General features: G+C 38.6%; 1 protein-coding gene across 1 annotated transcript in view; it reads left to right on the top strand.

Annotated features, from left to right (window-relative positions):
- The window catches only part of tbc1d22a (TBC1 domain family, member 22a), a 103,778-nt gene that overhangs the window by 67,892 nt on the left and 21,505 nt on the right, over positions 1-14,381 (top strand). The window contains exons 13-14 of the mRNA XM_025057156.1: positions 3,962-4,089; positions 13,275-13,370. Of these exons, the coding sequence (XP_024912924.1) occupies positions 3,962-4,089; positions 13,275-13,370 (224 nt within the window). The remainder of the gene's footprint in view (positions 1-3,961; positions 4,090-13,274; positions 13,371-14,381) is intronic.

The raw sequence follows: 14,381 nt of genomic DNA, 5'->3' as shown, positions 1-14,381 counted from the left end.
CTGTACTGGGAGTGTGAGAACACCGTGTGACTGTGTAATTACATTTCTCACCAAGGAGACCATGAAGTCATGAAGTAGAATTGACCTTATCAGCAGAATCCTGCGAGCGGCTCACTAGTCACTGTACAACCTCTGACCTCCCGCTGTCTGCCCGCACCGCACAAGCCAAGGGCTACAATCAACTGTTGGAGAGCGCCCTGCGGCCTGGTGCTGCGGCCGCCATCGTCAACTTTAACCAGCAGCAGGGAGGGAGACAAGACTAATCAGTCAATCAGTCTGTATGGGAAGAATCATCCTCCGCCTCCACAGTCACCATAACTACCCCAGTTAGCATGCTGGGATTTGGACCAGCTAAATGCTAGCTCATGGTTTTAGAAATATATTACTATTTCTGTCTTTTTCTGTTCTTTCTCTTTTTTCTTCTTCTTCTTGTTCCTCCTGATCATCATGACTTCCATTATGTGACCTTTCTTCTCTCCCTTTAGCAATTTTCTTATATTGTAAGTCAATATAAATGCAGCAGGATCTCTACACCGGGAAGTCCATGCAATAACTAGATGGCCTCCAGTACTTCTCTACCATAGGAGAGTCATTAGCATATGAGCTTCAAACAGCTAATTGAAGCTAACACAGTCTGTCTTTATCAGTCTGGAGTCACTGTGTGAACCCTGCTATTTGTATATTTTTCTCAGCCAAAATTTAGTTAGCGGAAAAAAATTGAACTCCTTTCAACAATACAAATGTAACTAGATATTAAAACTTCAATCTTTTTACAATGCAGTTTTGTGAAGTTAGCATGAAGCAGCCACAGCAGCGGCAGCTAGTGTTGAGGCTATAAAAAAAAAAAGTGGTTCCATTCACCAGCAATTTGAGAAGGGAAACGAGTTGTGGTAGTGGTTCTATTTACCAGCAATTTGAGAAGGGAAACGAGTTTGCTAGAGACCATTAAAAGGCAAAAAATACCTGATAACAAACCCAGAGTTCACAGACCTCGTTGACCACCGTTTTCTGTGGTGAGGAGCTAATGATGTCGCCAATTGACAACATGACATTTGGATCAGTTATTAATATAAAAACAGATGGGGAAAAGTTTTTTTGACATTCAGGTATGTTGAATCATCTCAATTAATCATGTTTATATGTCATGATTATTTGTGGATTACCGCTAATATTTGTGCAGCAGTGACACCGTCTAAAGGCATCAACCACCTCAGTGTGCGGCAGAACTCCGTTGCCACCGTTGCCATCGTTGCGTACGCGGTTAATAACTTTGTTTATGCCTCGGCAGCAGCATGTGATAATTAAGCTGCAGAGAGAAGTGTGAAGTAAAAGCTTTGTGTTTAGTTCGCGCCCCGTTCATGTGCTGGAGTGGGGGCCTAATTATTGGAATCCTGCTTTCAAGACGGGCGTCGTTCAAATGTTTCAAGTGTGTGTCTGAGGCTAATGATGAATATGTTCTTAGCCGGAAATAACTTTGAAAATACAACAGCAATTATATCTTTATTGAAGCTGTGCTCAGTGTGTGTGTGGGGGTGTCGGCCTCAGTGTGTCTCCGTGTGTGTGTGTGTGTGTGTGTGTGTGAGGGGAGGATGCAATAGTTCCTCCATAACTGCCTTTGCCTCTTTTTTTTTTTTTTTTCAAAGAATCAGTGACAGCTCCATAATTAAAAAGTCTATTTTGAAATGTGTGTGAGGCAGACAGAGGGAAGAATGTGCGCCCCGGGTTTGATGGCTGTGAAATGGGAGTCCATGAATACTGAGTGATATTTTTAATCTTTTGTTATGTAGAGAAGCATTAAAAACAAACATTTATCAAAAGAGCAGAGACGGAGGAGACGGCAGGCGTTCTTAGCGTCGCTGTCAAAATCTCAAGTAACTTTTCATCTGACATCTCGGCAGCTCTTAATGCCAGACTGCCGACACCGACACGGACTTTTGACTCGGGAGCATGCGTTAACCGTGTGGATGCCAGACGGTGCTGTTTGGCTCAGTTTTTGCTCTCATTAGTTGGCTACGCTGTGGTGCAATGATAACGTCAATTTGAGCTCCTAAATACAGATGTTGTCGTTTGATTTGGATATTCAGATCAGCTTCAGGCGACAGGTAATGTTTGAACACACGGTGGTCGCAAACAGGACTTTAAAATCCAGGTCCCTCCCTTTTTGCTGAGACAGAAACTGGACCAATTATAGAAAGGAGGAAGAAGATTTGGAATAATGACTTGTTTATGTCTGCGAGTTGAGGAACAGGAACAAAACCTGAGTGAGATGTAGCGTCTTCACAGCGGCTGACGAAATTCCCACTTTTCTTGATGTCTTCAAACTCTGAAGACGTCAAACTGTTTTTATTTCTAAAATGCGACACCTGCTTTGAAGGGGAACACTTTTCATATTCCACATGTTGCCACAGAAACTGATCACAATTTTTTTTTTCCTTCAAGAATTTTCTGTAAAATGCCCAGTGGTTGCATATTTTCAGGAAAAACAAACTCTTTGAGGAGAGACTTTTTTTTTTCTCCTTTTTCTTTTTTTTTCTTTCAAGCAATTTCTGAGCAACCGGCAATCACAGATAGTGACTATAACACAAAAATATGAATTCGACTCCAAAAAAAAAAAAACATCTGACTTGACCTTGTCATAACATTAGATTAAGAAATATGTTTTTTTATATTGGCAAGAATATGACGATATGTATAATAATACAGGGGCAATGATACGATATATTTTGTGTTATACTGCAATACTACAACCATATTTTGAGATTGTTCACCAATGTAACTTGAGATTGTAAGTCCAAGTGTGATCCTAGTCTGAGACTCTGCTGCTGTTCCATCTGAACATCAGTTACTAACACTGGAACATTTGGAATCACTAGAGAAGAAAGAAAGAAAAGAAAAAGAAAATGAACCTACTAGATTTTCGAGGTGCAGACTAACCTGATGCAGTTAAAACAAATACCGTTGAAAAGACTGTGGTGAAATACACGAGTGAATGTTTTTATACTGGGCGAACGCCAAGTTTCAAATATAAAAAGGAAATTGTTTCTTTGATTGGAGCTGAGATTGGGATCAGGAGTTAAACGACGCACTGGTTGTTGTTGTGGTGTTTTACCCAAAACTCAGCCTGTGTTTGTCACAGGAAAAAGATGAATGGTCACAGCGGCCCAGATATGAACTATAAATGCAGTTTTAATCGAGTGATACTGAAAGAACTGATGAGATATCAACGACATAATTAAAAACACACAAACTCGTTACATCTCACACACGGAAGGTGCTTTTCTCTGCCGTCGACGTTGTTTACTTGTGTATGTCGTCTGTTCCTTGATGATCAGCAGAACGTTTGATGAATGCACTTCGTTATTAATGTTTATGGGAGCTTTCTACACTGTTTTTTTTAAAAAAAGATCCAAAATTCTTTTGGTTTTTTTTCTTATTACTTTTGTGGTATAACTTGTTAGAACTTTTCAATTGAGTTTTTTCTTTACTCAAACGTATCATATTTGCTTCACAAGATCCAAGAGAGAAAAACTGTGTTCTGTTTTCAAAAAAGTTGGGCAAAAATTTCATTCAAAAATATGATATACAAACAATATCTCATAAACAAAACAAAACATAATGTTTTTGTAAACATTCCAAGGTCCAAATTCTTTTTATTTCCTGGGCTTTTTCACAGGGTTAAAAACACTTTGAACAGGGACTAAATAACAAACAAAAATACACAATTTCCTGCTGTAATAAAAAAATATTGACAATATTGAAATTAAAATTCACCTTGCTATGTGCCACCTATGGGTCCCGCTCCTCACTTTGGGAACCACTCCTGATGGTGGAAAGAGCAGGAGCTTCCTCATTGTTTTTAATGCATTTGTTATTGGTATTCTTTAATATTGAGTTGTGTTTGTTTTTTAATATAAAATGATCCCTTTTTTTAAATTTTGTTTTTTATTTTTTTAAATTACAGAGTCCGTGCACCGCCACATGCAGCACTACGAGGTGGAGTACCTGCAGTTTGCCTTCCGCTGGATGAACAACCTCCTGATGAGGGAGCTGCCACTCCGATGCACGATCAGACTGTGGGACACCTACCAGGTACTGACACACACACACAGACACACACACACAGATAAACACACACGCAGACGCTCAGACAATGTTTGATGGTTTTCATTTTCAACTCTCTGGGAAAACTATAAAAAGATATTTTCCTGACAATGACGTCTATGATTATCTGAGTTTTGACCATTATATTCCATCCAACCGATCTCATAACGCAACATAATAAGAGCGTTCTGTGCAGCTGTTTTATGGCTGCAGGTGGAGCTGTATCGTACGTTGTGCATCTATTCAAACGTGGCAGCTTTCAATGTCAGAAACTCGCTCTGCGAAACAGCAGCAGCTTTACAGTACATTCAAGTCACGAGCTTGACGTCCTGAGTGGGAGCGGAACACGTATGGCGACGAGGAGGTGGTTGTTTTTACCGGATTTTAACAGTAACCGTATTATTAATATAAAAGGAAAAAAAAATAATACGAAAAAAATGTTTGACAAAACGTTGCAAGGAAAAAAAAACTATGAAAAAAATGTTTGACAAAACGTTGCAAATTGCTTCACTGGGGATTTCGAAGGATTAGTTAAGATGAGATTCTTCCATGCAGGAGACAAATGTGATTTTCATTTTGCAGCGTTTGTGCGTGTTTGTGTGTGTGTGTGTACGTACTTGTACATGTGAGAGAATCAGAAACACACAGACACACAGAGAGAGAATAAAGCCGGTTGCCATGTGCACCAAGTGTCGACACCAAAAGCAGAATCTTAAACACATTCAAATTCACCTGAGTCCGTCCTCAGTTTCTCTCGCCTCCCCTTCACGTTTCCTTATAACGGGCAGAACCGACGATTCTTCCCTGATTGCTAACCCCTGTTGGCCTTGTCAGGAGTTCTGACTGTCTGCTATTGATTCACTCAGGTGTGTGCTGGGACACGTGTGGGAGGCGGCGAGCATGAGATGAGTACATGTAGAGGATACGCAGTTTAAGGCAGAGGTTGAGAAGATGAGACGAGCCGTCACATCCCAGTGTGTGATTAGATCAGACAGAAGAAAAAAAAAGTGTTGAGGCGGGGCTTTAAGGGAACTTCTCAGTGATTGGCCCTTTCACCTGGGCCAGGTCTCAGTAACAGACTGCAGCTGTTTTTATTGTTTGGTTTTTTATTATGTTTATAGTGTGAATGCGTGCAAAAAACTGACTTTTTGACCTGGAAACATCTGTCTTGAATTTGACGACATTGAACATAAACAATGATGCGTTTGAGGCCACTTGTTACACGTTTACAAATGTGTATATATATCTATATACTAATATATACTGTATGTGTATGTATATATTGGTACACAATGGTAAACATATGTTTATATAGGTATGTTCCAGGACACAGGAATATAGTACCAACATATTTATATATGTGCAAGAGAGCAATATAATATATTATTATTAAATGTTGTAATATAGTGGGTTCTAATATAATACAATTTAATAAAATATAATGCAATAGTATGTGAATAATAATTATATAAAATAATTAATCAACATAATAAGAGCAGCAATAATATCATTTAACATGTGCAACAGTGCAATTTAACACCATAATGTAGCATTAATATATTAGTATAATACACATATTTTATGGTAGAATAATGCAATTATTTCATTATGTTAATATTATAATGGTATCACATGATATAACTATAACTAGTATAGACATGAAATTAATGTTAATAATTTATATAAATATATAAATTATGGTAGAATAATGCAATTATTACATTATGTTAATATTATGATGGTATCACATTATAATATAACTATAACTGGTATAGACATGAAAATGTTAATAATTTATATAAATATATAAAGTTATACAAACATATTTTAAATGTAAAATTAATAATAATAATAATTAAATTATGTTATTATAAATATATATTATATCATTATTATTATTGCTACAGTTGACATGACAGTCTGATAGACAGGCGTCTCTAAAGCTGATTCTTCTTCTACATGTAGTTGATGATGCAACGTACAAATGTCACCAGTCTGTGTGTGAACAAACACGTGAAACCGCTGTTAAAACGCTGTGGTTTTCAAGCTGGAAAAAAGACAGGAGTACGAGTTGAGTCTTTCCTTCCGCATGAATTATTGGCTTCTGAGAAGAAAAGTTCAAGAAAACCTCTTAAATTTTTAGCAGCATCACTGTTTTTGTTTTTTGTTTTTTTACTTTTAACGAAACCCTCTCATCATTTATTTACAATTAGCTGTTGAAATGTATTCTATAAATGGATCAACGTGGAAATGTTTGCCACAATCTCTCGTCTCCCCGTTGTTGGTTTTTTTTTTTTTTTTCCTCCATCTTGTAGCTGGCTTTCTGAATTCCAGCCAGCTGGCAGGAGAGACGCAGAGAGAGCTTGGCAAAAATGTTTTTTTTTTTTTTTTCAGGTGTTTTTATGTTTTCAGTGCTGTACACGTCCATCCTGAGAACAGGCTGGCAGGTTGTCTGACACATTTACTGACAGAGGTTTCTTGTTATTTAAGTTCTTCCCGTTGAATCCGTTGTAAAGAATAGACGGAGAGAAAAGACAGGAGGTGACCAAGTGAGGATAGGACTTTCCTTAACGTAGAAGAAAAAAAAAAAAAACACTTATTTGAGATTCTGGCTCAAAATCTTAATCACTACTTTCTATTTAACATGATGTCATCACAAGAAAAAAACTTTAAAGTAACAGATGACTTGCAAGAAATGGTAAAGGAAACAGCAGCAGACTAAAAACACAGATTTATGAAATTAAAATGTATATATATATGTCTATATATATGAATATGTTAATATATATATTTACTGTATATGTATCCATACATATCTATATATCCATATACTGTATGTATATATGTATGTCTGTACAGATATATGTACATATATGTATGTATATATGTATGTGTCCGTACATATCTATATGTACATACATCTATATATGTATATGTCTGTACATATCGATATGTACATATACTGTATGTATATCGGTTGGTGTCCTTACATATATATGTATATATCTATGTGTCCGTACATATATATGTAGATATATGTATATATGTATGTGTCCATACATATATATGTACATATATGCATATAGGTATGTGTCCGTACATATCTATATGTAGATATATGTATATATGTATGTGTCCATACATATATATGTACATATATGCATATAGGTATGTGTGCGTACATATCTATAAGTACATATATGTATGTATGTATGTGTCTGTACATATCTATATGTACATATACTGTATGTATATAGGTATGTGTGCATACATATCTATATGTGGATATATGTATGTACGCATACATATCAACGGTATATGTAGATACATATATATGTGTTTATAGGTAAAGTATATATGTTAATAGACAGTATATTACTTGTTAATATACAGTATCTATATATGTATGTGTGTGTATATATCTATATATGTGTGTCTGTATGTGTTAATATACAGTATATGTATGTAGATATATGGCAGGCCACTCTTATATTCCATCCTGAAGTCCTGAAAAGGTGACAAACTCCTTCACTACTTTTCGCTGATTGGGAATCAAACCATTTCTACGTATTCACTGGAACATCTATTTTACTGGTCTCTTCTGTTCTTCTTTTCTGTCTTCCTTTTTTCTAGCTACCGTATGTAGCTTTTACTACATGTTCCTCCCGCTCACTTTACCCACATAAAATCCTTTCTTCATTCTTCAGTGCTGTGCTCTTTTATGTTTCCTTTTATATGATTAATGCCAGTGTGTTTTACATGAAAGGATTTCTGTCTGCCTCTCAAATCCTGCTAAATCATGTTTTTTTTTTTTGTAACATTTCCCTCAATGGACATCACTCTTGTAGCACGCAGCTTGTTTTTCACTCAAGGCTTCACAAATCAGACTAAATGGGCTTCTGACGTGTATTTTCCGTTGCGCGTCATTTTGTTTTTCCCGTTCGTTTCTGGGCCAACGTTCTGTGAGAGACGGGAACAAATGTGAAAAATTATTTACTGTCTGTTTTTTTTTCCCCTCACAAACTGGTTTTTACCCTCAGACTAATGTCCTTATTACAAAGCAACAGCACGGGTGGCTCACTAAAGCTAATAATACACAGGAAGTCCTTGTCTCTCTTCTCTGTGTGTGTGTGTGTGTGTGTGTGTGTGTGTGTGTGTGTGTGTGTTTTCTGTAAGGGGAGATTTAACCTGAGTGTTGTAATGTCTCCACTGTGGTCTACTCTCTACGGTGTGACCATCTGTTCAGTTGCCTGATTCTGCACCAGGCAGATTTTTTTTCTCTTTTTTTTTTTCCATGCAGTCTCTTGTCGTTTTATTGTCCTGGTATTGTCGTTGTGTTCAGAATTTGTATGACTGTTTTGTGTTTATTATTTTTCCCCCTCTTATTGTCAACATCTCACCAAAATAGACAGGAATGGAAAAACAAACAAACAGCAAACAAACCCAGAAACGATTGACGTGGAAACCCACATCCACACCTCTTCTCTCCTGCAGATCGGCAGACGGGCGGACAGACAGGGACCAAATTATCTCTGTAGTGTGGAGCATGAAATTAGCAAGTTGCTCAGTGTGGCAGCATTAGCATGACTGTTAAAGGGGAAGCTATGACAATTTGCAGTGTCTTAGGATGGTCGGCTTTTTTCAGATGCAGGGTCAAATTCCAAACTGTGTTTCCTGTCATTTTTGGCTGTGATCAAATAGGTCAAAAATCAGGTGAAAGGTCTTCAGACCGGGCATCTCTCCTGCAGTTCAGATAGTAAATTTAGGCTTGGGGGGGGGGGTACATTAATGAAACTAAAATGTTTCCCCACAACATGTATAAATAACAATGTGCATTAGAGCAATGACGAGGAGACTAACAGTGAAATTAACACTTGTGGACACACAGTGCACGTCATGCCTTGAAGTTACATAAATTAATTACCAATGCTGCAAAGTTGTAAGATGTGAACTAATCGGCTAACTAGTCAATTCCGTAGTGTAGCGGTTAGCACGCCTGCCTCGGAAGCAGAGAGAAGATAGTCCTTGGTTTGATTCCCAGAGGAACCACATGCTTGGTGCTTGCTAGAGGCAGCCTGTTAGCAGCGTATCTGCTGCTACCACAACAATTTCTCAAATATGGGATCAATATAGTAGAGTTTTTTTTTTTTTTTTTAATGAACTAACTAACTCAAAAGAGTGGCGCTTTGGCCCAGAGGCACTAATGAACTAACTAACTCAAAAGATTGGCGCTTTGGCCCAGAGGCAATGTCTCTGTCATTGGTGTGGAACCCCAGGATTCACCTCCTGGGCAAGTTTGAATCCCGGTTAGGGCGGTTGGTACCTTCCAGTGGACTCACCACCTGCAGGAAGGTTTGGGGGGGTTGGTACGGTGCAGTGTGATTTGGGTGGAGACTGCTGCCCCCGCGACCTGGTAACAGATAAGCGGATGAAAATGGATGGATGGATGGATGGACTAACTCAACAGTTGCTTTCGGAAAGCAAGCTGTGCTTGGAAATATGTGACTTGTTTTTCTCCTTTGATGATTCCTAATGCCAGATCTGTACATCAACGACTTGACATCAATGTCTTGATGATCGGTATAATCATACTGTACGTATACACATATGGCCATTTCCAAAACATTATCACCCCGCCTCCCCCGAGTCTGGACTATCACTTGTTATCCCTATTTATGCATGTTATACTTCATGTTACACTTCAGAACTTCTAATTTTAAACCACGTCCTCAGAAATGAGGTCCGGTCCATAAGGACAGAGTTCTGGTTCCCGTGAGGAATTCTGTTCCTGGAAGATTGAGTCTTTATACCAAAAGAAGCACGACCACAGGGTAATAAGAAAAAAAAAACGAGTCCACACCCACCCGACTTTATTCCTCTTCACTCCTGCTGATATGAGCATCATTATTTCACCTGATCCTTTTGTTTCTATTATCGTCCCTGCTTCAGCTCCTGCCAGCGTGACACGAGAACTGATGACATTTATTGTTGAGTTAATATGCTTGATGGCGCTATGTTTCTAATTCTGTCGTCATGCATTGTTACCACCTCAACATCCATAACATTTGCATTTCGAGTTTTAAAGCGTTGCCAGACATCCATAGAGCTTTCAGATGTTTCACTTTAAATGTGACGGATGATTATATTTATACAGATAAGAATTAAAAAAAAAACATCACGTAGAGCCTTGTGTACATAAAAATAACATTCCTGAAAAAAGATCAGAATTTTTAAAAAAAGCGTCACGTAGAGCCTCGTGTACATAAAAATAACATTCCTGAAAAGCGTCATATTGGACATTTATTGAAGCCGACTTCAAGTTGTTTGATTTTTGCTTTTCTTTTCGAAAATGCTCAAAATATCTTAACAAGTGCAATGCAACATAAACTTGCTTATAAGACACCACCCTCAGTGTCTGATCAACTATGAAACTCAGAAGGAAACAGACATTTTTACACACAACTACTCCGATAATCACAACAATGTGAAAATATTGTGTGATTGTCCATTTTTAGTTAGTGTCATCATTCAGAGACAAGCTTTTCTGTGTCTGTGTGATGTGTTTGATGTTGCATTGCACTTGTAACAATATTTTAAGCACAATGTCGCACTTTAAGTGTAGTCAAAAAAACAGTATTTATTTAGAAAAAAAGATTACTTGATAGTAGTGATGTAACAATGGTTGGAGAATCGATACAGTTCTGGGAAAATTTGTTTCGATTGGCATAAAAAAATTATCGTAATCGAGGCGTAGGCTGTGTTAGTTCAAAAAGTCACTAGCCATACTATGAAACTACACACTCTAGTACAGTAGGTGGCGGTATAGGTGGCTAAAAAAAAGTTGGTGATCTTCCCTTTTGATCCACTAAGACACTATACTTTAGTGTCTTAGTGGATAATTTAATTTAATTTCACAAATGAAGACGGTCAAAGTATAATGTTTTAAAAAATTGCAAAAACTAGTTCAGATGTGTTTTTGATCATCACATTAAACTCTTCATGACCTTTGTCAGTGTTTTCAAAACAGTTTCTCTCACACACACACACACAAAAATGTAGAAAGTAGAACGATTACATTCAGATGAAGGTGTAAAGTTCTCACTCCTGGTTTATGACATTCTTCATCCTTCCTGTCTGTAATTGTTGCATCAGTATAAATCTTCAGCGGCTAATTATTGCACGACACCTTTTCATCTCGTCTGGAGTTCGCTAGTCTCCTTTCAACCGGCTTTGTTTTTGAAGAGCGAGTCTCGTCAGACAGCAAACGCAGCAGTTTAAAGAAACCCTGACATTGCTCGGCTCCCGACGCCACCTTTTCTTTTACTCTCTGTTCACCTCTACACTCCACTGTGCCTCCACTCTCCCTCTCTTTCTTCACCTCCCCCCGTGTCGACTCCATTCCATCCACTTTATCGCCCCCTTTTTTTTTCCTCCCCCGCCCACCGTTGCTCTTCACTCTTTTTCCTTCTTTCTTTGATCAGCAATGCTTGTCAGTCAGAGCCTCGTCTGTCTCAGCCAATATGGCTGCCCCGACACCAGGGAGGCGGGGGGGGGGGGGGGGGGGAGGAGGAGGAGGAGGGCCTAGAATTACAATGGGGACGGAGGAAAAAAGGTGCAGACAAGTTTGATGAAGTCACCTTGGCTCCGATGACAAACTTTAGTTTGCAAATCAGTAGGAGGAGGTGAGGAAGGACAGGAAAGGACAGGATACCAATAACCAATAACTGATAATTACCTGATTCCCATGACCCACACCAGTACAACAACCAATTATCTATTTCTTTCTTTTTAAAAAAAGTGGTGGTCTGGGCCCCTTTTGTGGGCGTAGATTTATTACTGTCGTTTTGAATTTGTGCCACAAAAATAATTACTGATCTGTAATTTTATTTTATTTTATTTTTTGGATGAGAATTACAGTTTTCAGGAGAGTTTTAATTATAGTCCATAATTGTGTTTATACAATTGTTGTGAATGTTGTGAAAGTGCCGCCGTTGGGGTTTGGACTCGCCAACGCTCCTTTCTACCAGCTGCAGAAAAAATAAATTTAGTTAACCTGAAAATTACAAATACAGAGATGTAGGTGTGACACATCTATTAGCAACAGTTTTTTTTTTTTTTTTTAAAGTTCCGCTGCACTGGGATAACATCATTAGATAAAACTGTGGGATCTCTACTGTATGTGCAGTACATACCTTTTATGTGTGTGTGTGTGTGTGTGTGTTTGAACAACGAGATTTCCCCAGGGTGGGATCAATAAACTCACCTCTAATTCACTCTAATATATTATACATCAAAACTGTCAATCTCACATTCGATTAGCCGCAACAATTTTTCCATAATTAATGTATTGGATGAGTTGATTACTGGAATAGAACATTAATATTTTTTTTTACTCCCCTAAGCGGCTGGTCTCTGCAGCATTAGCGTTCTCCAAACTGTTTAATCACTTTACAGAAGCCTGTCAGTCAAGGAGACAATGTTTTATTAAAGACACCCGCTCTCCGAAGCTCACGGGGTAATAATTGAATGCGATGTCCATGTCGGGAAGAATTAACGGACAGCAACACAGGGGGGGTGGGGGAGGGGGTGTTCACTTCCTGGTGGCTCTGAATTCATGTTGTGGACAAATCACTATGGATTTGACTTGGTCAAAAGAGACTGACGTGACGGTGATGAAGAGGAGTGGCCAGTTGACCCTAACCCTGACCTCCATGGGGCAGTTTTCTGCTTGTTCGTTTTTTTGGGCGGAACTGGTGTCATGTGATGTCCCATGTGAAACATCGAATATCAACATGAGCGAGAGTTGAACCACTGTTTAGTGGCAGCTGAGTTAACAGCAGCTCCAATTACACGGGAATATAAAACCATTCAGTTTTCCTCAGTGTCATTAATCGGACGTTTTTGTCCCAAACATTTTGTTTTTGGTGGAGTTAACAGCAGCTCCAGTTACATGGGAATATAAAATTCAATTTTCCTCAGTGTCATTAATCGGATGTTTTTGTCCCAAACATTTTGTTTTTGGAGGCCTTTTCCTACCTTCAATGAAGTATTTCTTATAAAAATGTTTGGTTTTCAAATAAAAAAAATTTACCGTATAATATAAAAGCTCTAAGAATCTAAAAGCTCTTAGCAAGTTGACGAGTTCTTTTTTCTTTTTCTTATTTTCTTTGCAGGCTGAACCAGAGGGCTTCTCCCATTTCCACCTCTATGTGTGCGCTGCCTTCCTGGTGAGATGGAGGAAAGAGATTCTAGAGGAGAGGGATTTTCAGGTAATGTGCGAAACAAGACACAGGGGGCGCCAAACAAAACCTGTTCCTGTCCAGTTACGTGGACATTCGACCGACCGGGCGTTCACACGTAGTGGAATATCCTCGATATATAAACAGTTTATCTTTATCTCCGTCGCCGACAGGTGACACCGTTCATGAAGACGAACGTCATAACGGCACCTGACTCTGTTGTCGTAGCCCCGTTCATGGCCTACATCCCTCACCGTTAGCTCCCTGGTCATTAACTGCAGTTCAAAAGTCGCTGCGAGTGCATTAGTAAATGACAGTCGACAGCTGCCAGAAGGTGACTTTGGCTGCAGCCGGCTCTGGGGGGAAAAACTTTAGTTCTTCACTGAAGCAACACAGTTGAATTTTACTACAAACAAACATAACGGCAGCTTCCTGGTTCACCGCTCCCTGTCTAAATAATAGATCACTTTAAAATCTGTCCTGTCTTTACATCCTATACTCCCTTTTTTTTCCTTTTTTTTGTGTCAAACATATGGCCCGCGGGCCAAATCTGGCCCGCTAGACTGTTCAATGCGGTCCCCTTGATACAATTTAAAAAAAAAAAAAAATTAAACGTAAAATTTTATTATATATAAAAAATAAATATCTAATATACTTACAGATGGGAAAAAACATGGACTTAGTTAGTTATTTCTGATTGATTTCGTCATGATTGTACTGGTCAGGCCCATGATCCAAAGTGTGAGTGACAGCCCTGTTCTATATGATGATACATTAATCATCTCACGAACTACTGTTCCCACACATTTGACTGCAAATATTTTACCTAGACGCTGACGTGAAAGTATTGCACCATGGATAAACTCCTGATCCTCGTGAAGATGAGAGGAAGGAGAGGAGGCATTAAGGAAGACGAGTCTGGGCGGTAATGAGAGAGAGGGTCTGAGTAAGAGGAAGATTAGACTGGAGAGCAGCCGACGAAAAAAAAAAGAAAAGAAAAGATTCTTTGGTGGAGAGTACTTGTATCATGCAGTATACTTC

The sequence above is a fragment of the Cynoglossus semilaevis genome, chromosome 8, assembly GCF_000523025.1.
Source record: "Cynoglossus semilaevis isolate Cse_v1.0 chromosome 8, Cse_v1.0, whole genome shotgun sequence".
NCBI lineage: Eukaryota > Metazoa > Chordata > Actinopteri > Pleuronectiformes > Cynoglossidae > Cynoglossus > Cynoglossus semilaevis.
The sequence above is the reverse complement of the archived record's forward strand: the minus strand, read 5'-3'. Positions and strand labels throughout refer to the sequence as shown.